A 24343-nucleotide genomic window follows, 5' to 3' on the forward strand; every position below is an offset into this window, starting at 1 on the left:
GCCCCTCTCTCCACGAGAAAATTATGTCATGCAATTTTGCACTCTTTCGGTCACTCTTACATGACCCCAGGACAACCTAACAATAAATACTACCTATGAAAGAGGAAATGCTCCACACATCTTGCGAACAAACAAACAAACAAAGAAAATCAGCAACTTGGTGACTGCTGTAAGAAAGAAAAAAAGACAGAGGCAAAAAAGACTCACTCGTGGTGTTGGGACATTTCCATTTATCCAAACTGAGGATAGCACGAGCTGGGACAAGAAACGCAAAGGCGCTTGCCTGGAATAGAGGCAACCTGTGAAGCCAACGGGAGGAATGCAGTGGTGAAATCCAATGTGAATGTTATGTGAGTCAGTGTGTCATAACTCATAAGCAAGTTGTCTAGAGTTAATATACCATTTGCAACATTATTGGGACTGTTTATGTTTAAGCTCATGTTTATGTTTCAAGTATCACTTTGAGTGGGTGAATTAAAGCATTATTGAAGTCGGCTTGTTTCTATTCTACAGTAATTTAATTCACTCAAGCCAATTTACCATGGACAAGTTCCTCAAACCCAAAAGATTTGACGCAGATCCAAACTCAAGCACCGCAGCTAAACAATGGCTCCGTTGGCACTGCACCATCACGAACTTTATAACAGCCATCACTTCTCACAACCCAGACAAACTTGAAAATGCTTATTAATTACGTTGCATCTCCTGTCTATGAGTACATTGCCGAGTGTGAAACATACGACGCTGTCATTGGCATTCTCCAAACATGTATGCAAAACCCAAGAACAAGGTATTTTCAAGACAGCTACTCACTACACGCAAACAGGAAGCAGGAAGCAGGAAGGACACTCAATCAATACCTGGAAGTTCTAATGCAGTTATGCAACGATTGTAACTTATGGGCTTGTGCAGAGAGGACTCCATTTGGGAAACTTTCACTAATATGGAATGAAAGTAGCTCAAATACAAGTCAGGAAACGACGATGGTTCACGAGCGAGCGGTATTCAATGACAAAGGACGGACTATAACCGAAACAGGCCCGGACTGGGGGGTCGGGGGCCCACGTGGCAGGTGTCAGCCCCCGACATGCGGTGTACATGCCTATTTACAAAGGGCCCCAATGCGCTGCGTGCGCAGGCCTTTCAGAGCCAGCTGTAAGTAATTGTGTGTGGTGCTGGCCTGGAAATGTCAAAACGAAGGTTACTGACCTTGTAATGAGATAGAAAATAATGTATAATCAGTCATGAGGTTAGTTAGCTACACAATACCGAAAATTCGGTTAGATTCCGACAATTTTGAAAATTTGACCTTTGTGACCTTCAAAGGTCAAAGATCGAAGATTCTGAAATTTGTTTGAAAACTTGTATTTCATGATGTATGTGATAATATAAGATCATGTACGATATTTCACCCTATCAGGAAGCGAACAATGTAATAAAACCATCAAAAATTGACTTTTCTAAATTTTGTGACCTTGAGACCTTGACCTTGGGGTGAAAATGAAAAATCGAGCTCCGTGGGGCTAGACACATGACATTGGCCGAACCAAATACCGAAACCCCTGTCAGATTCCACCAACTCCCTCGGAGAAGATGTAGCTTGAACTCGATTATCCCATAAAAAAGACATCTTTTTCGGGCCTGGCTCCGCCCACAATGGGCGCAATACGCCCACTCGAGGCAGGACACAACTAGATCATGATATCAACCTTCCCCCCAAGTTTCATCAAGATCGGATGATATCATCGGGTAGTTATGCTGCGGACAGACAGACACACACCCATGACGAATATAGTGGTCACTGTTTGATAACTCGTGAACCAATAACATCTGCTGGCAAACAAAACTTTGGACCGAGCTGCTGCTACAGGGATCCAAGAAGCATTTGCATTTGATACACCCTCTGACGTAAATCTGATTGTGGAGCAAACCACCTCTACGACTACAACCACCTCTGCTGCTGTGAATGCAAAGTGTTTCTTCTGCAGAGACATTAGGCATCAAGTAGGAAGTGCACCAGACTCGGTGGTGTAATGGTTATAGCGTCCACTCTGAGTCTGGGAGATTGGCGGTCCAAACCTTGGCCAAGTCATACCAAAGGCTAAAAAATAATACATACTGCTTCCTTGTTTGATGGTCAGCATTCAAAAGGATAAGAGCATGGACAATCCCCATTGGTTGGCATCTATGGGGAGGAGGAAATTCCTCCTTAGGAAATGTCTTGCTGAGTGCAGTGAGATGCTTCTGCGGGAGGTGATAGACAGAGTTCTGGCATGGCCTCAGCACAAGCTATTCTTGATCTTCGACACACTGGACGTATTGCTACATGGAACCTTATTGAAGTTGGATTGAAAGCACTGGTTTGATTTGAAAGGAATCATGCCGGTAGTGTGTGCGTGTGTGTGTGTGCTCCATAACTTTTATCCTCCTCGGTCTCCTTTTTACCAATCGTTAAATATGGTTACATTTATGGGGGGAGGGAGGGATAGGTGATGGAGGGGTTAAAAATTAACTTAGAAGAGATAGAACTGTATAGAGTTGGATAGTCCATGTGTGAGTAGGAAGCCAATCTCGGTGTAAGAAATAGGGACACGTCAGCTTAAGGATTGTCTGTTTGATTGTGTACCATACAGAGGATTGTGCTTGTAATAGATAACAAAGGATTAAGTGAAGGAACCGTGTGTAAAACCTCCCTGTATACATCTACCGGGTGCACCGTGTGGTGATAGGACAGCTCAGTTGAGTTGGAATAGTGAGGCAGATCATGGGAATCAGCCAGGCAAGGAGACAGGGGGAGGCGGGAAGCTATGATCGTCTTATGGAAGGGGCGGAGCCCAACGCTTCGAGAGGCGGAGGGTTGTCAAAGGAGACAAGGGAGGAGCTGACAAAAGACGCAAGAGGATTGACAAAAGGAGAAAGGGGAGGAGCCTGTATCGGGTGGATTTGATGTGCTGGGGAGATCGCCCTTTGTGAGGGAAAGACAGAGAGATCTGAAGATAATTGGAAGTGAAGAGAGCTTAAAGAGGTCATCCTGCCTGCTTACTTGCCTTTGCCCTGTGCCTTTGTTTGTCTGCCTGCTGCCTGTTCATCGTCCTGCTCGTCTCCTCAACACCTCTTCGTCACCCTACTGTCTCATCATCCTGCCCATCACCTCGCCTGCTCGTAGCTGCTCCGTGCCCACCTTCCCCTCTGCCGCTACCACCAAAGATAAATCATCTGGTTTTGTCCCTCTCCTTGTCTGTGATTGTATCCGATGTGAGGCGCCTTAGATTTCTTTATATTTCCTTGACTGCATTGTAAATAGTTACTTATTGATGACACTTTCATCTTGCATCAAATTCCCCCGTCGGGTCAATCTTCTCCAGTTATTTTGTTTTGTTCGGGGAAAAACCCGTTTGGTTTTATAAAAGTTTTAAAGTTTGCGTGATTCTCCTCAATCTCACGCGCAATCGGAAGGTTACAGATATCATTATTTATAAAGAAATACAAAAGATGATTTAAACAGAAATAGGACATTTGTTATTATTTATTTAACAAATATTACACACAATTGGAGTTTAATTGAATCGAACAACCAAAAACAACTGAAGAGATTAACTGTCAGATATCCATCGATTTGATGCTTTATTTATGACCACACTCTCTGATTATTTATGACCACACTCTGTAAGACAAAAGCTTTGGATAGAAAAGGGTAAAAAATAAAAAATAAAACAATAGTAACAAAATCAGTGTTGTTTGAATGTACCTGCACCCTAAGACGGTCTGCAATATGGTGGTGATTCCAACGCAAAAGAAAATTGTGCCAATGAGCTGGCCGATAGCACACTGATCAGATCCCACACAGAATGCATCAGCAAGCAGGAAAGGCACTGCCACGGTACCACTAAAGCAAGTCAGATAGTGCTGAGGAAACAGAAGTGCACAGATGAGGACAATGTCGTTTAAATCTGAAATGTGCAAAACATTTCCATCAAGATACGAATCCTAAAAATAAGTTCCTCCACTACATCTTTACAAAGTTTCTGGTCTGTAACAGCAAGCCACGACGGACAAATTTGATCCAACAATCCTGCCACTACGAGCTGGTAACGTGGCAACAAAACAGGTACGAGGGAACTTTCACACCAATATTAGGTTTCAATGTGATTGAGCAGCCACATACGATTAGAAAACAGTGAGAGCATTGTTTAAATACCATACCAGGAGAAACAGCTTCCCAGTTGGTCAAATACAATCACTGTTAATTGGCAGGGCAGAAAAGAAAAGAAAAGAAAATTGTGTCGATATAAATTAAATGGCAAAACATCGACTATGGCTACACAATGACTGGGGGTAAAAAAGGGTGAAGTATAAATTCGTTATTTCACAATGCATGTTAAAGTGTTTTGTAGCACCAGTTAGAAACGTCCAGCATTGGGAATAGAGGATGCTCCCTCTCACCTCAGTCCCTGTTTAATTGTCTCTTTTCTCAGTAAAGACAGGTCTGATTTTCTCCGGTTTTCTGTTATTTTCAGACCATTCTGGCTTTCTCGGTCTTTTCGTATTTCACGTTTGTGTATATTCGGTTTGCATTCACCCTAGTCTTTTTAATTGCTCATCTCTTTTCCCTCTGTAATTAACATGCTCTGTAATAATTGCAATTTCTCATCGTACCATGAGACAGTGTCAAAATGGTGTGCACACGCGTGAGCCCCACATGTTCCGTCAACATGGCGTATCCACGTGAGCGACTTCAAACATGGCGGCAATGACTTGCACTTCCAGTGTCCACATTCAAGATTGATTTTGTCACCGCATGAGTATGTGCACGACCCTTATAGGGCGGGGAGAGTCTTGCAGCAGGCTGCATAAGCGAGCTGAGAGTTGGTGTCCAGTGAATCAAAGAGTCAAGAGTTGAGAGTTGAGTTGGCGCCAGGAGCTCATAGATGCCTTGCATTTGGTGAGTGGTCGCCAGTCAGAGTCGCGTCAGAGACGAGTTGAGGGAAGTCCGTCGACGCCAAGTTAGTTTAGCAGGCAGCCCAGATCAAGCGTATCGCAGCACAAGCCATTCCGGTCAAATCAACTCCAGCCGCAGCAAGAGCAATGGGGCTGCAACTTGCAAGCCCATCGGTGTCCCAAAGAAAGCTCCCTTCCCGATTCATCTCCATTTCTTTCCGATACCTTCATATGCCATGTGTCCCTGAAGATTCTGTCTGTTAAGTTCATTTAAGATATGTGAACAATCCGTCTTAGTCGAGGTTAAGTGTATTGTGCTGATTGCGTTTTTCCATTTTTCTTTTCATGGCATAAATTTCCTGTATATTCTCCGTCGTGGTTAATATTTATTAAACATGTTTAAAAGCATTATCACTGGATTTTGAGCCACAAAATCACCCTTCAGCAAAACCAAATTCCCCATACCAAAGTGCATTGAAATTTCAGTACATACACTACATGGCCAAAAGTATGCGGACACCCCTTCTAATTAGTGGGTTCGGCTGTTTCAGCCACACACATTGCTGAAAGGTATATATAATCAAGCACTCAGCCATGCAATCTCCATAGACAAACATTGGCAGTAGAAAGAGCCGTACTGAAGAGCTCAGGAACTTTCAATGTGGCACCGTCATTGGATGCCACCTTTCCAATAAGTCAGTTCTTCAAATTTCTGCCCTGCTGGAGCTGCCCCGGTCAACTGTAAGTGCTGTTGTTATTGTAAAGTGGCAACGTCTCGGAGCAACAACAGCTTAGCCGCAAAGTGGTAGTCCACACAAGCTCAAAGAATGGGAACGCCGAGTGCTGAAGCATGTAAAAATCGTCTGTCCTCAGGTGCAACACTCACTACCGAGTTCCAAACTGCCTCTGGAAGCAACGTCAGCAGAACAACTGTTCGTCGGGAGCTTCATGAAATGGGTTTCCATGGCCGAGCAGCTGCACACAAGCCTAAGATCACCATGCGCAATGCCAAGTGTCGGTTGGAGTGGTGTAAAGCTTGCCGCCATTGGACTCTGGAGCAGTGGAAACGTGTTCTGTGGAGTGATGAATCACGCTTCACCATCTGGCAGTCGAACGGACGAATCTGGGTTTGGCAGATGCCAGGAGAACGCTACCTGCCCGAATGCATAGTGCCAACTGTAAAGTTTGGTGGAGGAGGAATAATGGTCTGGGGCTGTTTTTCATGGTTCGGCTAGGCCACTTAGTTCCAGTGAAGGGAAATCTTAACACTACAGCATACAATGACATTCTAGATTATTGTGTGCTTCCGCCTTTGTGGCAACAGTTTGCGGAAGGCCAGTTCCTGTGTCAGCATGACAATGCCCCCGTGCACAAAGCGAAGTCTATACAGAAATGGTTTGTCGAGATCGGTGTGGAAGAACTTGACTGGCCTGCACAGAGCCCTGACCTCAACCCCATCAAACAACTTTGGGATGAATTGGAACGCCGACTGTGAGCCAGGCCTAATCACCCAACATCAGTGCCCGACCTCACTAATGCTCTTGTGGCTGAATGGAAGCAAATCCCCGCAGCAATGTTCCAACATCTAGTGGAAAGTCTTCCCAGAAGAGTGGAGGCCATTATGGCAGCAAAGGGGGGGACCAACTCCATATTAATGCCCTTGATATGGTTTGTTCCACATACTTTTGGCCATGTAGTGTATGTATGAACCAAGAGGGGGCACCATGCAAAAATACAATAGTGTACTTCGGAGTATTATGAAAACAAGATGGGTCGATCAAGATCGGGTTATTTAGACTTTAGTAAACCATCAAGATAGGTTTAAAGCTGTAGCAAAAATTAACCCCAGAGTGCACCATGGCAATGATGTGCCAAACTGCCTCATTTCCTTGTTTGAGGTCAGTTTCTTGATTTTCAGATGTACAAACACATACATACATCCATACATACATACATCCATTCTGCTCCCTGGTTTACCCCTGAACTCCGCCTGATGAAAACTCGTGCTCGCCAACTTGAAAGACTCCGCAATAAAACGGGTCTCACAGTTCACTCCCAAGCCTACAAGGACCACCTACAACACTACAAAGATTCCCTCTCCCGCGCCCGCTCCGCCTACTACTCTCAAATTATCCACTCTGGCTCCGGAAACCCAAAAGCACTCTTCTCGACAATAAACAAACTCCTCCGCCCCCTGAACACCACCACCCAGTCATTCACAGTAGACAACTGCATCTCCTTCCTCTCTTTCTTCCAACGCAAAATTGACAACATCTACAACAGCTTGACCACCGCCGCACCCGCTCCCCCTCCAAGCACCTGCCCCCCCTTGTCCTGCCATCCCCTGTCTCGGTTCTCCCCAATCTCCCCTACTGACCTCTCTGAACTCCTCATAGGAATGAAAACTGCCACCTGCACTCTTGACCCCATCCCCTCCAGCATTGTCAAGGCCTCCCTCCCTGCTCTCTCTACACTTATCATTGCAACAATAAACTCCTCCCTGTCTACAGGCATCGTCCCACCTTCCCTCAAAATTGCTGCTGTTACCCCCATTTTAAAAAAACCTGGTCTAAACCCTGACACCCTAAACAACTTCAGACCCATCTCCAACCTACCCTTTCTGTCAAAAGTTTTGGAACGCGCTGTAGCCACTCAACTCAAACATCATCTCTCTGCCAATAACCTGTATGAAACATTCCAATCCGGATTCCGCTCCAACCACAGTACTGAAACTGCTTTCCTCAAAATCACCAACGAACTTCTCCTCTCCTCTGACGCTGGCAACCTCAACATTCTCGTCCTCCTCGACCTCAGCGCTGCCTTTGACACCATCGATCACACCATCCTCCTCACCCGACTTGAATCCACCTTTAACGTTACCGGCACTGCCCTCTCTTGGATTAAATCATACCTCTCTGACAGACGCCAGTTCATCTCCATCAATAACTGCAAATCTCCCACTGCTCCCCTCCCCCAAGGTGTCCCCCAAGGTTCAGTTCTTGGCCCCCTCCTCTTCATCCTTTACCTGTCCCCCCTCGGTCACTTAATCCGCCGTCATGGTCTCCAATTCCACTGCTTCGCCGATGACATCCAGCTTTTCATCTCCACCAAGTCCGTCTCCACCGACACCCACTCTATCCTGACAAACTGCATCACTGAAATAAAATCCTGGCTTCAAATCAACTTCCTCAAGCTTAACTGTGATAAATCTGAAATAATCATCATTGGCCCAAAAACGCTCACAAAATCAACCCATAACTTTGCCCTCAACATCGACGGTATCCCAGTATCCACCTCCCCTCACATCCGGAATCTTGGCGTCATCTTTGACCAAACCCTTTCCTTCGACAAATACACTAAACAGATCACAAAGTCAGCCTTCTTTCACCTGAAAAACATTGCCCGTCTCCGCTCATCCCTCTCCTCCACGGCTGCAGAAACCCTCATCCACGCCTTCATCACCTCCCGTCTGGACTACTGCAATAGCCTCCTCTATGGTTCACCCTAAAAAATCACCAATAAACTCCAATACATTCAGAACTCCGCTGCCCGTCTACTCACCCATTCCCGGACCCGTGACCACATCACCCCCGTCCTTTACAAGCTTCACTGGCTCCCCATCCCCCAGAGAATCCAGTACAAAATCCTCCTCTTGACATACAAAGCCCTCCATAACCTGGCCCCATCCTACCTGGCTGACCTCCTCTCCAGACACACTCCCACCCGCAACCTCCGCTCTGCTGGTACCAACCTCCTGACCCCCTCCATCTGGACCAAATTCAGATCCTGGGGGGACAGGGCCTTCTCCATCGCTGCTCCCACCCTCTGGAACTCACTACCTCACACCATCAGAGACTCCTCCTCACTCACCACATTCAAAACATCACTAAAGACCCACCTGTTCAACACTGCATTCAACATTCAACCCACAGCATTTAACCCCTGACTATCTCTTCTCCTTCTCCCTCCTTTTGCTTTAAATATTTCCCTATTGATTCTTGTCTTTTTGCAATTGTTGTTTTCATGTATTGTTATGCATTATGTTTTCCACTCTGTCAAAGCGCCTTTGGGCTTCTGGAAAAGCGCTATACAAAATAAATGAATTATTATTATTATTATTATTATACATCCATACATCCAGAGAAATGCCTTGAGGGGATGTGGGGGCATGGGGTTGTGACCTAATTCTGGGAGATTTTACTTTTACACATGACCTGATCCTGGGTAACCCCAGCACGTAAGCAAAATCTGGTGGAGACTGGGCCAGCCAGGTCTATTTTCTTCCATGATTTTCAGATGTGTACTCACATACACAAATAATTACCTTGTTGGAGTGAGGGGGTTGGAGGAAGGTTGTGCCCATGAACTGACGTAACGTTATTACTGCATACCTCCAGCACGTATGCAAAATTTGTTTGAGATTGGCACAGAGGTATGGAATTGTATAGACATCAAAGAAAAGGACACACACCTTGCTTATACATCTATCTATAATTCCAGTAATCTCTGTGTGTATGTATGTATGTATGTCTGTATGTCTGTGACCGCTGTTTCTCGACAACCACGGGTCCGATATACTTTAAACTTGCCAGGTATATTGCTGGGGACCCGAGGATGTGCCTTTTCAAGGTTTCATATTAATCGGACAAGTAGTTACCGAGCTATGTCCAAAAAACGATTCAACCAATCAGAGAGCAGCGAGCTATCACGTGTGCCGAACGTGCCGAACAGACTCTGCCTCGGACGGCACATTTGAGAGCGTATTCATTTATTTCACGTTGGCAAACTATGTTGGCGTTAAACTATGTTTTAAAACTAATTAAAACTACTTTGCGATTCTTTCGCTTTCCTGCGCGTTTGTGCACGCTATGGCGATTTCTTTACCAAACTCCGCAAGCCGTTCGCTTTGGACCAAACCATTTCATGTAAATAGAGGGGGGGGGATTGTCACCGTACTCGCAAGCCGTTCGCTTTGGACCAAACCATTTCATGTAAATAGAGGGGGGGGGGGGATTGTCACCGTACTCGCAAGCCGTTCGCTATGGACCAAACCATTTCATGTAAATAGAGGGGGGGGGGGGGGGGGGTTGTCACCGTACTCGCACGCCGTTCGCTTTGGACCAAACCATTTCATGTAAATAGAGGGGGGGGATATAATTTTAGATATATATATAGTACGGGCATGCCCTAGTGTCTTATAATAGCTAGAACAGCACTTGGAAGAGCGCATACCTCCGCCAGGCTGAACGGTTTACATTTTGTATCCCACTGATAGGCCGGATCTGCATCCGGACCTGAACCAAAATCTAATCAGCTTGTTCTTGTCACCTACCCAACTCATCCACCAAGTTTTGTCATAATTCGTCCACAACTTTGAGATATCGTGCTATACATCATTTTGGCCCTGTCTCTCAATTGTGAAGAATCACTTTAAAAAAAAAAAATTCTCTTATGCAGATTCAGATCCGGATCTTCACCAAACTCGAATTAATTCATCCCTGACACACACCCAACCTGTCCACCATATTTCGTCTGAATTAATCAACTCTTTGAGATATCCTGCTCACAAACCAACAAACACACAAACAGAGGTGACTACATGCCTTTGGTGGCAGAGGTAATAAACATGTAAAATAAATATAAATCGGCTTTACGATGAGGTCTCCTCATCAACGAGGTATCCACAATGAAAGATTTAATGTTCAGAAGCAGATTAAACATGGCCCCTCTTCTGTAATGTGTATACACCCCCACCTTGCCTCCCCTATTCATCTCTCGAATAGTTTCCCTTTGTAATCTGTCGGTGTTTATTTTATAAATCATTCTGCAGCTCTGTAAACCAATGAATGAATAATAATAATAAAAACAATAATAAGAATATATAAAGATCACTTTTAACCATTGTTTTACACTTTGGCTGCCATTATTAGCAGTGTGCGAGAAACAACAAATGGCTCACTCGTGGAGCGAGATAACCATCCATGTGGCCAGAAACGATGACACAAAAAACATGGTCAAAAATTTGGCCCAGTGGTAACTAAATTGGTACCCAAAGAGGTTGCGCACAATTGGTCAATACTACGATATTCAAACCCACGATATTTAAGGGTTTACTATATACGAGCAGGGACCTGTGCAACATATTTCCATGGAAAACCCTCCCTTTGTTTGGACAGTGTATGGGCAACAAAGCACTGCCTCGCATGCTCCCGGAAGTGTATGTTTACTGCTAACAACCCAGTGTTAATTTTAGTAATCTGCACACTTATTGCCAAAAATAACGTTATGAAATTGTTTTATGTTCCCAGAGATCAGACGTTGAAGGGAAAATAAATGATAAATTGCAATATGAAAGTGTCAATGATGGTGAATGAAAGGCACAATCAGGAAACAAATGTGTTGTTTTATACCTCTCACTAAAACAAACATTGCTAATTAACGTTCTAGGCGAATCGCCTATTGTTTCCATTGGCATCATTTATGCTTTGTGATGGTGAACGAGTGATAATCAGTAAAAATAAAAAATAAAAATAAAAAGTTTTATTTCAGTGGTGGATCGATGGAGAGGGAAGGGGGGGGATGGGCCCCTGATAATTCAATTTTTACATATAGCCTACGTTTGCTGCAAATCTATATTGAGGAATTAGTGAACTATAAAAGGTGCATTTAAAGTATTTAGCCCATTGAAAGTATTTTTAGTCCATCAAAATTTTTTATGAAGCAACATTTTCTTGGGAGCTATTAACCCTCCAAGTTTACCCTCGGTCTGCCCCTGAGTTTATATGATCTCACTATAAACAACGTTGCGGGTTCGTCGGCTTGCAGCATGTGCAGTTCCTCTCCTTATCTGCAATTCACAGTGGTTGGCAAAGATGCGCAGATCGAGTGGGTCTCGTACTCTACTTGCTGTAACGTACGAATGTCGGTGTGTAAAAACACTGGTGGGTAGCAGGACTCCACAACGGTGCAGGCTCTGATCCTGGCTTTTGTTGATCGTCATCGCAAAGGCTGTCGCGTTGGACGCTTTCAAAGATTCTACAACAGCAAAAGCTCAATTGTTTATTACAGTATAAAGCAAATCAGTCACTACTTGGGTATCAGATAATAAGGCAGTGCCTGAGAGTTCACTACAGCACGTCCTTCACCCCTGGCTCAGCACGCCAGACTCCTCCCCCCCATGTCACGTCACATCCCGTAACGTGTATCAAGTATACATACATTTTATACATTGTATATTTGCATTATAACACAAAAGCCGGCCTGGCCGGAAACTGTCTCACTACGAAGGGATTAGTGTTACGATTAGATTTACTATATTATGAACGTTACGTAATTATTATTACGAAAATGATACTACTGTATTAAGAAACCTGGGATAATTCCTTACTCCCGCGGTTATCAGTACATACCGTATATATACTAAGCGTATATATATATCAGCGTTAATCATTGATTCATGAACCATACACCGCTTCAATCCAGTAACTTATCAGGGACGACAATGTTACGTTATTATTATTATGAAAACGTTACGTTATTATTATTATGAAAACGTTACGTTATTATTATAACGAAAATGAAATTACAATCAAGAAACCGAGGCTAATTCCTTACTCCCGCGGTTATCAGTATATCATACCCCACAATTATCGATCCATGAAGCATACACTGCTTCAATCCATTGAGTTTGCAGTCACGACATTGGGATTAAAGGGTTACGGTTATATTTACTATATTATTATTCTTAATATTATTATTGTTATTATTATTACGAAAACGATACTACTGTATTAAGAAACCTGGGCTTAATTTGTCTGAAGCGGCCTGAAGGTGAGGCATGAAGGCATGAAGCCTAAGGCCCAAACCGTACTGTGTCATTGGAAGACCCGTAACGCCTATGCTTTCGATATTTGATGGTCAATTAAACAATCAATTTGTTTGTGTTTAAAACTGAATGAAAAATGTAAAGGTAGAGCATGGCAATTGTGACATATGACAGGTTTGACCGCTTTGACGACGTGTTCGGCCTGAACGGCATATAAATGAAAAAGGCAGTTGGTGGAGTCAGCCGTCGTACGCCGTCATACGCCATAATGACATCATAGGCGTAATGACATGGCGTGACGGACGGACGGACGAAAACCTGCCGCTACTATAATATATAGATTAAAAGAAAATGCTAAAGGAGCGACAAAATAATAAAAATGCAAGCAATATGCACAAAAATAGGAGCCAACAAGTCACTGGAGACCACATTTAAAATGTGCTGAAATTAAAATTGTCCTTACCTGAAAGCCCAGCAGCAAGCACAGATACCAAGGAGGTACCTCCTCGATGGTATAGATCATATCTGGAACCAAGCGTTTTGCCCGCAATTGGCCAGACAAGAGAACTTCCTTCAAACAAGTCAAGGTCAATTTCAGCATCAGCAGCAACACAATCAGGGTCTTTCAAGCAAATTATACAGTAGCGAGACATCATACAAATCAAACATGGGAAAAAGAACAGGTGAATTCAAACCAAGAAAAACAAAAAAAACAAGACGACTACACATCAGGGCAGAGAAACAAAAAAGAATTTCATCATTACCTGTACTGCTGTGTCCAATTTGCGGTCCAGGTCATGCGGTAAACCTTCATCACCAACATTGCCTTTAAACAATGAGACCTTGACTGCAATTCTCTATGGCAACACAATACCCAAAATCATATGTCATGCAAACACTGCAACAACATAGCTTTACCACATATGAGTCATCCACACATGTTACAACATGCCTATTTTTGCCTAGCATGTTACAACAGCCTTTGCCTAGCCTAGCATGTTACAATATTTTGCCTATTTTGCCATAACAATGCCTAGTTACAACAAGTTACAACATGCCTTCCACCCTGCCTATTTTATGCTATCACCCCTGAAAGTGGCTAGAGGCATTACGTTTTTGGGTTGGCCATCCATCCGTACGTCTGTCCTAAACCTCGTTTCTCTCAGCAACCACATGTCCGATTGAGACAAAACTTTCAGGGTAGGAGCGACACCCATGCAGAATGTTTTTTGATAATTGTGACGTCATAGGTTACATGGTATGACAGCCATATTGGATTAAACGCAAATAATTAAAATATATATTTCTCAGAAGCCGCTAAATGGAAACATTTTAAACTTGGCACATTGTCAATTACTCCCAATGGGGAACAAAAGCTTGATAACGATGACATCATAGGTGAAGTGGTATACAAGCCAAAAATGTTTTAATCGAATTCCTGATCCTAAAAATCTGAAATTGCATGCACATGATCTATGACCCATTTGTATTGAAATATTAAATTTATGACATCATAGGTCACATGGTTTGGCAGCCATATTGGATTAAATCTAAAACCGAAAAAACCATATTCTCCCAAACCACAAAATTGATCGACTCGAAACATGTGCGTCATTGACTAGGCATGGCGATTAAAAGATGATCACGAAAACATCATTGGTCACATGGTGTGGCAGCCATATTGGATTGAAGGGAAATATTACAAAATTATATCTCTGAAACCACTGCCAGAAATCACAAGATCCTGCAGGTTTGTCACCTTGGTGTTGTTGACAACATTTTTGACAACCCCCCACAGAAAGAAAAAAAAATAAAGGGGGGTTATGTCTGGTGATCGTGTGGGCCGTTGGTCTGTCTCGGCCAATCCAGCGACCTGGATTTTTTTCATTCAGGACGAGTCGAACGACTAAGGCCCAATAAGGGGGGCGCCTTTTTCAAACATGACCTTTTTCAGGTCATCTTCGTCATCCTATATGCGACTGAGCACTTGCAAGGCAAACGCCCTGCGTTTTGGTCCACCGTTTGCTTTGAGTTCCTGTAGAATCTGCACATTATAGGCATAATGCTTTAAGTCTTTTATGCAAAATCCTGTGTACAGTGGTGGTTGTTAGTCCCAGTCCTCTGGATGCGTGTCGGATTGATTTTCTGGGACTTTGGTTAAATGATTCACCGACGCGTTCAACATCTGCTGCACTTGTACTTCGTCGACCGGTACTTTTCTGTTTCTGACAACTTCCAGTCTCCTTAAACCCCTTGTACCACTCTCTGATACTAGTCCGTGATGGCGGATTCCTTCCATACCTTGTACGGAAATTACACTGAACTTGCGTGTCGGATCACGTCTCGATTAATCATTCGACACACTGAGCTTCCCCTGTAGAGTCGCCATTTTATTTTATATTAAACCACCAGACCTGAAAATAAAGAAAACGTTATGAGTTTGTGTATCATACAAAACAAAGGGCATCATCGTATCCTTTGTGGTACTAAATATATTAACAACCAAAGTTGTCTATGTCTTTTTGGAACACCCTGTATGTTCTGTATTAGCTCTTATACGAGCCTCAACTTTGTATACAAAAAGAAAGAAATAAATAAATAAATAAATGTAGAAGTTAGTTACAGAGGTGAGAAAAGAGAGGAATGAATGAGTGGAGGGGAGCAGCGATTCTGGAATTTGGAAATTTCATTAGAAGGTGATTGCTGGTGGACCACATAATTTCGTTCAAAAATTTGGGAGATTAGCAAACCTGTACATTTTTGGAATCATCAGAGCATGGAGAATCCGAAAATCAATGTTGGCATTTGCACAGACACAGATTTTGGATTTTCAAAATGGCCACCATAAAATACATATTTTGCCCTATCTCGGCTTCTAATCAACCTAGAAACTTCATTGAATATGCGAATCCTATGTTTTCTGGGTCAAGGAATCCAATAAAGGCCTCAAAATAGTGCTCAGGATTATAGAAAAGCAACAAACAAAGGTAATTAAAAACCATTGTCTTTATATTTGTGATATAACTATTACATAATACATGATATTGCAAGTCCTTTGAAGTTATAGGTATGGGTTTATAAAGCAAGAAAGCAGCCTTGTTAGTATCAGATTGAACTATAAGTCCTATACACAGGATCTACTAGGTCTATACCGTTCAGGAATACGCTTTTACAGATCTTCATCACTGTCATGAGTGTCATTTTCGCAAAGGTGTCTACGCAAATGGCAACATAAATTTTTGGATTCCTCATGCTCTGAATATCCCAAAAATGTATCGTTTTGCTAATCTCCAAAAATTTTGAACGAAAAAAACATAGTGAACCTGACTAGATTGTTGATATTGAAATAGTACGGGGTGCAGAACACTGGCTTGGGGCACTCCAGCCTTAACAAGGAGAGGAGATTAAAGGATTCCATTGAGAGCCACATATTGCCTCTGAGAATAAAGGAGGTCAGTAACTCAAGAGTCAAGTTGGCCTTGGATGTCACAGGCAGAGAGTTTGGAGAGGAAAATGGGTTGCCCTATTCAACCCACCCCTTCTCCAGCTCTCCTAAAACTCCTTGTTCTTTAGTTGGCTCTTGCATCTCAATCCTCAACCCAACTATGCCTACCGCACTTTTCCTTCTTCTGAGCTAATCTGGTACACAAATGAGTTATCTCATCCAACAAAGGATTTAAAAGACAGAATACTCAATAGAAAATGTAAATTTTTTGAACAACAATTTGCAAAACGTAGAGAAAGAACTGTGCTCTCTACAATAAAGCACAAGAGTGGAATGAAATCATTGGTCAATTATGATTACTAGCGTGACTCGGTGCGCTCAGCGCGCCTCACCACACGTCGTTTCAGAGGGGTAGGCATCTTTGACCATTTTCGTGTCTTTTTGGTCTTTGAGGTGTTTTGGGTCTTCAGGGCCGTTTGGGTCTTTGGGGTCTTTTGGATCCTCTGGGCCTTTAAGGGTATTTTGGGTCTTTGAGATGTTTTTGGGTCTTCAGGGTATTTGGTGTCTTCAGAGGCATTTTGGTCTTGGTTTGGTCTTTTTGGTCATTGGGGTCTTTTGGTCATTGGGGTCTTAAGGGTCTTAAGGTTCTTCTTGGTCTTTGGGGTGTTTTGGGTCTTCGGGGTGTTTTGGGTCTTCGGGGTGTTTTGGGTCTTCGGGGTGTTTTGGGTCTTCGGGGTGTTTTGGGTCTTCGGGGTGTTTTGGGTCTTCGGGGTGTTTTGGGTCTTCGGGGTGTTTTGGGTCTTCGGGGTGTTTTGGGTCTTCGGGGTGTTTTGGGTCTTCGGGGTGTTTTGGGTCTTCGGGGTGTTTTGGGTCTTCGGGGTGTTTTGGGTCTTCGGGGTGTTTTGGGTCTTCGGGGTGTTTTGGGTCTTCGGGGTGTTTTGGGTCTTCGGGGTGTTTTGGGTCTTCGGGGTGTTTTGGGTCTTCGGGGTGTTTTGGGTCTTCGGGGTGTTTTGGGTCTTCGGGGTGTTTTGGGTCTTCGGGGTGTTTTGTGTCTTCAGGGTGTTTTGTGTCTTCAGGGTGTTTTGTGTCTTCAGGGTGTTTTGTGTCTTCAGTGTGTTTTGTGTCTTCAGTGTGTTTTGTGTCTTCAGTGTGTTTTGTGTCTTCATGGTGTTTTGGGTCTTCGTGGTGTTTTGGGTCTTCAGGGTCTTTTGGGTCTTTGGTGTCTTCAGAGCCTTTTGGGTCTTTGGTGTCTTTTTGGTCTTCGGGGTCTTCAGGGGCTTTTGGTTCATCTTGGTCTTTACGGGTCTTCGGGGTCTTTTTGGTCTACAGGATCTTTTGGGTCTTCGGGATGTTTTGGGTCTTCGGGGTGTTTTGGGTCTTCGGGGTGTTTTGGGTCTTCGGGGTGTTTTGGGTATTCAGGGTATTTATGAGCCTCAGGGCCTTGAAGGGTATTTTGGGTCTTGAGGGGTCTTGGTGGTTTGAAGGGTCTTGGGGGAATTAAAGGGTCGTCAAAGGTCTGAGGGGTCTCAGCAGTCTTATCGCAATAAAGAGGGTTAAATAAGAGGGTGGTAATTTTAGTTGAAGAAGAAGAAGAAGAAGACGTTTTCGTCGCACATAAACATACATAGCGACATAACCATATACGTTTGCTCTATTATAATAAGATTACATGATCCAATGAATGCCGCAATAGATCAGGTCGTTTTTGAAGCAGTAGACGAGACCCTCAGCAAGAAAGCTTTTATGGACCTTTCAGTGTTATCATGAACCTCCACTAATTTCCCTTTTTCATTTTCCAGTGTCTTTTCAAGACTCTATTGAGAAAACATGATAGAAATCTGTGCTTTCAAGACCTTGCATTTGAGTTTGAAAAAAAAAATCCATGCTATTCAAGGATTTCCAGGCCCTGTATGAATGCTGTTCCACTGTCAGTTGTGAAGAATCACTTAAAAATGCAGTATCCAGATCCAGATAAGGATCTTCACCAAAATCTAATGACTTCATCCCCGTTACACGTCCAACCCATCCACCAAGTTTTGTCTGAATCAATCCACAGTGTTTTGAGATATCTGCTCACAGTCAGAGAGACAAACAGGCAAACAAACGTGAAAACACAACCTCAGTCCAACTTTGGTAGTGGAGGTAACAAGTATTAGCTTACAGGAAATTCGCAATTTAAGGTACACTACACGACTGTAGTAGCAACTTCTTTTTACACACACACAAAAAAAAAAATTGTCAAACAAAACTGGTAATTTCAAAAGAAGAAGATTTGTAAGTGTTTCACACTTGCCTCATTCTGTATAGCCAGTGGAATGTGTTCTTCAGACACTACAGAATCCGGAACAAAGCGAGGAATCTCTTCCATCCCCTGAAGTCAGACAAAATTGGAGGTGGAAGCATTTGAAATAGCTCAAGCAAACAACTTCGAGCCACATGGCCCATATATTATGTCAGTGAAAATGGTACAATAATTATCATCTCGCCCTGTACGCTCCCTTACATTTACAATTCCCTTACCATCGCTGTTCCTTCTATAAAAAGGTTGAAAAATAGAAAACATATATACATCGATGTCCTCCGCGACATCTCTGTGGTCAGCCCATCTTAAAGTAGCTTGCCTCGGGGAAATTCTCCATCAGGGCTAATCTATCTATAATTCCAGTAATCTCTGTGTGTCTGTGTGCCTGTGTGTCTGTGTGTCTGTGTGTCTGTGACCGCTGTTTCTCGACAACCACGGGTCCGATATACTTTAAACTTGCCAGGTATATTGCTGGGGACCCGAGGATGTGCCTTTTCAAGGTTTGAAATTAATCGGACAAGTACTTACCGAGCTATGTCCAAAAAACGCTTCAACCAATCAGAGAGCAGCGAGCTATCACGTGTGCCGAACGTGGCGATCAGACTCTGCCTCGGACGGCACATTTGACAGCGTATTCATTTATTTCACGTTGGAAAACTATGTTGCCGTTAAACTATGTTTTAAAACGAATTCAAACTGCGATTAAATTAAAACGATTCATCGTAACTGCGATTTGCGAACTTCCGGACAGTGACGACTTCACTTCCGGCAGCCAATCACTGAACGCTTTGTTGCGTAGGCGTGGCCGATGTGAGACGAGCGGAGCTGAGCGCGTTACGAGCTGACCGCCATTACGGTACGTAATTCGATTTCTTATGCGCATTATTTCTCCCAATTCAGTCAGAGCGAAGGGCGGAAGCGAAGAGCGTTGTTTTTTTTGTTTACGGGCGTACAGGCGGGGTAGAGCGTACGGGTAGCGTTTTTTTTTTTTTTTGGCAAGGAACGGGCACCCACGTACGGGCAATGCCCTAGTATTCAACAATTTCAACAACATTCAACATAATATTCAACAACAGCTAATATTCAAGAAACTCTCCCTCCCCTGTCTTTCCCTCGCAGTCCCCCTGTGCTGTCTTTCCCTCGCGGTCCCCCTGTGCTGTCTTTCCCTCGCGGTCCCCCTGTGCTGTCTTTCCCTCGCGGTCCCCCTGTGCTGTCTTTCCCTCGCGGACCCCTGTGCTGTCTTTCCCTCGCGGTCCCCCTGTGCTGTCTTTCCCTCGTGGTCCCCCTGTGCTGTCTTTCCCTCGCGGCCCCCCTGTGCTGTCTTTCCCTCGTGGTCCCCCTGTGCTGTCTTTCCCTCGCAGTCCCCCTGTGCTGTCTTTCCCTCGCGGTCCGGTCCCCCTGTGCTGTCTTTCCCTCGTGGTCCCCCTGTGCTGTCTTTCCCTCGCGGTCCCCCTGTGCTGTCTTTCCCTCGTGGTCCGGTCCCCCTGTGCTGTCTTTCCCTCGCGGTCCCCCTGTACTGTCTTTCCCTCACGGTCCCCCTGTGCTGTCTTTCCCTCACGGTCCCCCTGTGCTGTCTTTCCCTCGTGGTCCCCCTGTGCTGTCTTTCCCTCGTGGTCCCCCTGTGCTGTCTTTCCCTCATGGTCCCCCTGTGCTGTCTTTCCCTCGCGGTCCCCCTGTACTGTCTTTCCCTCGCGGTCCCCCTGTGCTGTCTTTCCCTCGCGGTCCCCCTGTACTGTCTTTCCCTCGCGGTCGCCCTGTGCTGTCTTTCCCTCGCAGTCCCACTGTGCTGTCTTTCCCTCGTGGTCCCCCTGTGCTGTCTTTCCCTCGCGGTCCCCCTGTGCTGTCTTTCCCTCGCGGTCCCCCTGTGCTGTCTTTCCCTCGCGGTCCCCCTGTGCTGTCTTTCCCTCGCGGTCCCCCTGTGCTGTCTTTCCCTCGCGGTCCCCTGTGCTGTCTTTCCCTCGCGGTCCCCCTGTGCTGTCTTTCCCTCGTGGTCCCCCTGTGCTGTCTTTCCCTCGCGGCCCCCCTGTGCTGTCTTTCCCTCGTGGTCCCCCTGTGCTGTCTTTCCCTCGCGGTCCCCCTGTGCTGTCTTTCCCTCGCGGTCCGGTCCCCCTGTGCTGTCTTTCCCTCGTGGTCCCCCTGTGCTGTCTTTCCCTCGTGGTCCCCCTGTGCTGTCTTTCCCTCGTGGTCCCCCTGTGCTGTCTTTCCCTCGTGGTCCCCCTGTACTGTCTTTCCCTCGCGGTCCCCCTGTACTGTCTTTCCCTCGCGGTCGCCCTGTGCTGTCTTTCCCTCGCAGTCCCACTGTGCTGTCTTTCCCTCGTGGTCCTCCTGTACTGTCTTTCCCTCGTGGTCCCCCTGTACTGTCTTTCCCTCATGGTCCCCCTGTGGTGTCTTTCCCTCGTGGTCCCCCTGTACTGTCTTTCCATCGTGGTCCCCCTGTACTGTCTTTCCCTCATGGTCCCCCTGTGCTGTCTTTCCCTCGCGGTCCCCCTGTACTGTCTTTCCCTCGCGGTCCCCCGTGCTGTCTTTCCCTCGCGGTCCCCCTGTGCTGTCTTTCCCTCGCGGTCCCCCTGTGCTGTCTTTCCCTCGCGGTCCCCCTGTGCTGTCTTTCCCTCGTGGTCCCCCTGTACTGTCTTTCCCTCGTGGTCCCCCTGTACTGTCTTTCTCTCGCGGTCCCCCTGTGCTGTCTTTCCCTCGTGGTCCCCCTGTGCTGTCTTTCCCTCGTGGTCCCCCTGTGCTGTCTTTCCCTCGCGGTTGTCAGCTCTTTCACGAGCCTCGATTCGGTATACAAAAAAACAAAAAAAAACAACAAACATATTTTACGCTAAAACATTTGTCCATGTTTTTGGGGGGAAATGGTACATTTTTAGGTATCATTTCAGGCAGCAAATAACCACAGAGAAGACCATGCGTCATGCTTGTGCTTTTGTGCTGGCAGGCCATGGGCTACTATAACTGCCGGTGTACCATCCTCCCCCGCGCTCCTACATTCCCACAAACCTCTGACACTATATTTTTGTAATGCTCTAGAGTCTAGAGTATCCTGAATATGAAATCAAATGTTAACATTAACTAACATGCATCGGACATTGCAGAAGTTGGGATGAACTTGTCATTTTGGCTCAATATTTAGAGGTACCCTCAGAAGGCAATCGTGGTCGATTCACATCACACTCAATTTCCTCGTTTCATACTTTGGTAATTTGTGGGGTCATTATAGCAGTAATAAATATAAACGAGGTACCAAACGAAAGGTTAGGTTAGCTTTCTGCTGCTTCTTCTGAAATCAATATCATATTTCAGAAATATTTCATGCAAGTTATTGGATTACATATGCCTGCATCCCAGGTACATGTCTGGCACGTCACAAAAATGATCAAATTTCGACATTTCCTTTTGTTTGAAGTGGATATGTGAGACTTTATTCATCCAGGTCATATACCGTCATATAGATATACTAAAATAAACTGTGTCCATAGAGCTAAAATTTTATACCCCAACCATGATTCTACGACATAAACTGACAAAGTTATGGCAAGTTCAGAGATGGCACTCGTTAATAGAAGAAAGCAAAGTAGCAAGCATATATTCATGGTATTGTGGCGGACACGAAAGCACTGACGTGGTGACATCACCCCGCACACCGAGTGGGGGTGGGCCACGCCCGGGAGAGAGGCGTGGCCTCACGATATACACGGGGCGCGCAGCCGTGAGTGTTCAGTGTTACAGTGAGCTCTTGAATAAAGACTCTTACAAATTACCGCGATGTCCGCTTCCTCCTTGTTTACAAACAGCGCGCGTAACACCGCGCTCTACTGGTGACCCTCGACGTTGGATCTGCCGTAGCGATCCTTCCAAACACGACGCCATTGCCATGGCCTACAACACGATGTCGATTAAACTTCCCGAATTTTGGGAGGCCCAGGCCGAGGTTTGGTTCGTCCAAGCCGAAGCCCAGTTTCAGCTTCGGCGCCTCACCCACGACGACACGCGCTACTGCCACGTCGTCGCCTCCCTCGGGCCCGGCACGGCCGCTCGAGTTGTGTCCGTCCTTCGCCACCCACCGGACGGCCACAAGTACGAGGCACTCAAGCGGCTGCTCCTAGCCACGTTCAGCCTCACGGAGGACGCACGGGCCGACCGCCTCCTGGATCTCCCCGAGCTCGGCGACACGCGCCCGTCGGTCCGAATGGACCATATGCTGTCACTGTTGGGCGACGAAGCCCCTGGTTCTCTATTCCGGGCGCTTTTCCGTCGCCAACTTCCAGCACAGGTACGCCTCGCGTTGGCCGGGACCGTGCTAACGGAACCCCGAGCATTGGCCGCCGCGGCGGACAGGTACTTCGCGGCTTCGGACACGCGGGCGAGAGTCGGTGCGGCCGTCACGGACCTCGAGGCCGATGCTGCTGATGATGCTGATCCACAGCATCAGCTTACACAGCATACGCAGCATGCTGATACGCACCTCGTGGCCGCCGCCACGCCCCACCCACCGCCGCGGCGAAAACCGCCACCGCGGGGAACACCGCCAACTCCGCCGGCCTGGCGGAGCCAGCCGCACTCCTCCAGCTCCACCACCTGGTGCTGGTTCCACGCCAAGTTCGGCCACGAGGCTCGACAGTGTCATCCGCCATGCTCCTTCAACAGGTCGGGAAACGCCCGGGCCGGCGCTCGATAGTGGCAATGAGCGCCGGCCGTTCGAACAACCTGCTGTTCATCACGGACACCTTATCCGGGCGCCGTTACCTGTGCGACACAGGAGCGCAGGTGAGTGTCGTTCCTGCCGGTACGTCGGCCAAGCACGCTGCGGGCAGGGGCCCCGCGCTGCTTGCTGCAAACGGGACGCCCATCCGTACGTACGGAAAACGCTGCCTCTCTCTGCGGTTCGGAGGGCAGGTTTTCCGATGGTCGTTCGTCACCGCCGACGTGCCCATGGCATTGCTTGGAGCGGACTTCCTGTGCGCAAATGGGCTCCTGGTCGACGTAAAGCACAGACGTCTTGTCCAGGCCGAGACGTTCAGCTCGCTCACTTGTGCGCTGCCCAGCTCGTCGAGCAGCCCTCTGAGCGGCTCACCGAGCGGCTTGCTGAACGGTTCGGTTCCGGCCACGTTGATCTGTACGCTTCCGGCAGCGGACGAATTCACACGCCTCCTCGCCGGCTTCCCGGCCCTCACGCGGCCCACCTTCTCGGCAGGGGCCGTCAAGCATGGGGTGGCCCATCACATCCCCACCGTCGGGCCACCGGTCTACGCCCGGGCACGCCGCCTCGAGCCGACGAAGCTGGCGGTAGCAAAAGCGGAGTTCGCTACCCTGGAGCGACTCGGCATCGTTCGGCGCTCGGAGAGTGCTTGGGCGTCGCCGCTGCACATCGTGCCTAAGCCCGGCGGGGGATGGCGACCATGCGGGGACTATCGCCGTCTCAATGACGCCACCACCCCCGACCGCTACATTCAGGACTTTTCCGCCCGTTTGGCGGGCATGACCTTCTTCTCGAAGGTGGACCTCATACGCGGTTACCATCAGGTCCCCGTCAGGCCGGAGGACATCCCGAAGACGGCGGTCATCACGCCGTTCGGACTCTTCGAATTCCTGCGGAAGCCCTTCGGTCTGAAGAATGCGGCTCAGGCGTTCCAGCGGCTGATGGACAGCGTCCTGCGCGACTTGGATTTTGTATACGTCTACCTGGACGATATCCTCGTCGCCAGCGCGTCCCGCGAAGAGCACCTACACCACCTCCGCACGCTCTTCGAACGCCTGGGCCAGCATGGCCTGATTGTGAACCCCGCAAAGTGCCAGTTCGGCGTTGCCGAACTCGATTTTCTGGGGCACCGCGTCA

The 24343-nt window shown here is 46.5% G+C and overlaps 1 protein-coding gene across 1 annotated transcript in view; it reads right to left on the reverse strand.

Moving 5' to 3' along the window:
* Positions 1–24343, reverse strand: part of LOC137412174 (solute carrier family 23 member 1) — a 93735-nt gene that overhangs the window by 66600 nt on the left and 2792 nt on the right. Inside the window, exons 2-6 of the mRNA XM_068097452.2 lie at positions 18502–18579; positions 13528–13620; positions 13227–13334; positions 3749–3906; positions 208–299 (exon numbers count right to left, since the gene is read on the reverse strand). Coding sequence (XP_067953553.1) covers positions 208–299; positions 3749–3906; positions 13227–13334; positions 13528–13620; positions 18502–18576 — 526 coding nt within the window. The 5' untranslated portion in view covers positions 18577–18579. The remainder of the gene's footprint in view (positions 1–207; positions 300–3748; positions 3907–13226; positions 13335–13527; positions 13621–18501; positions 18580–24343) is intronic.

Source organism: Myxine glutinosa, chromosome 4, assembly GCF_964187855.1.
Source record: "Myxine glutinosa chromosome 4, kmMyxGlut1.1, whole genome shotgun sequence".
NCBI lineage: Eukaryota > Metazoa > Chordata > Myxini > Myxiniformes > Myxinidae > Myxine > Myxine glutinosa.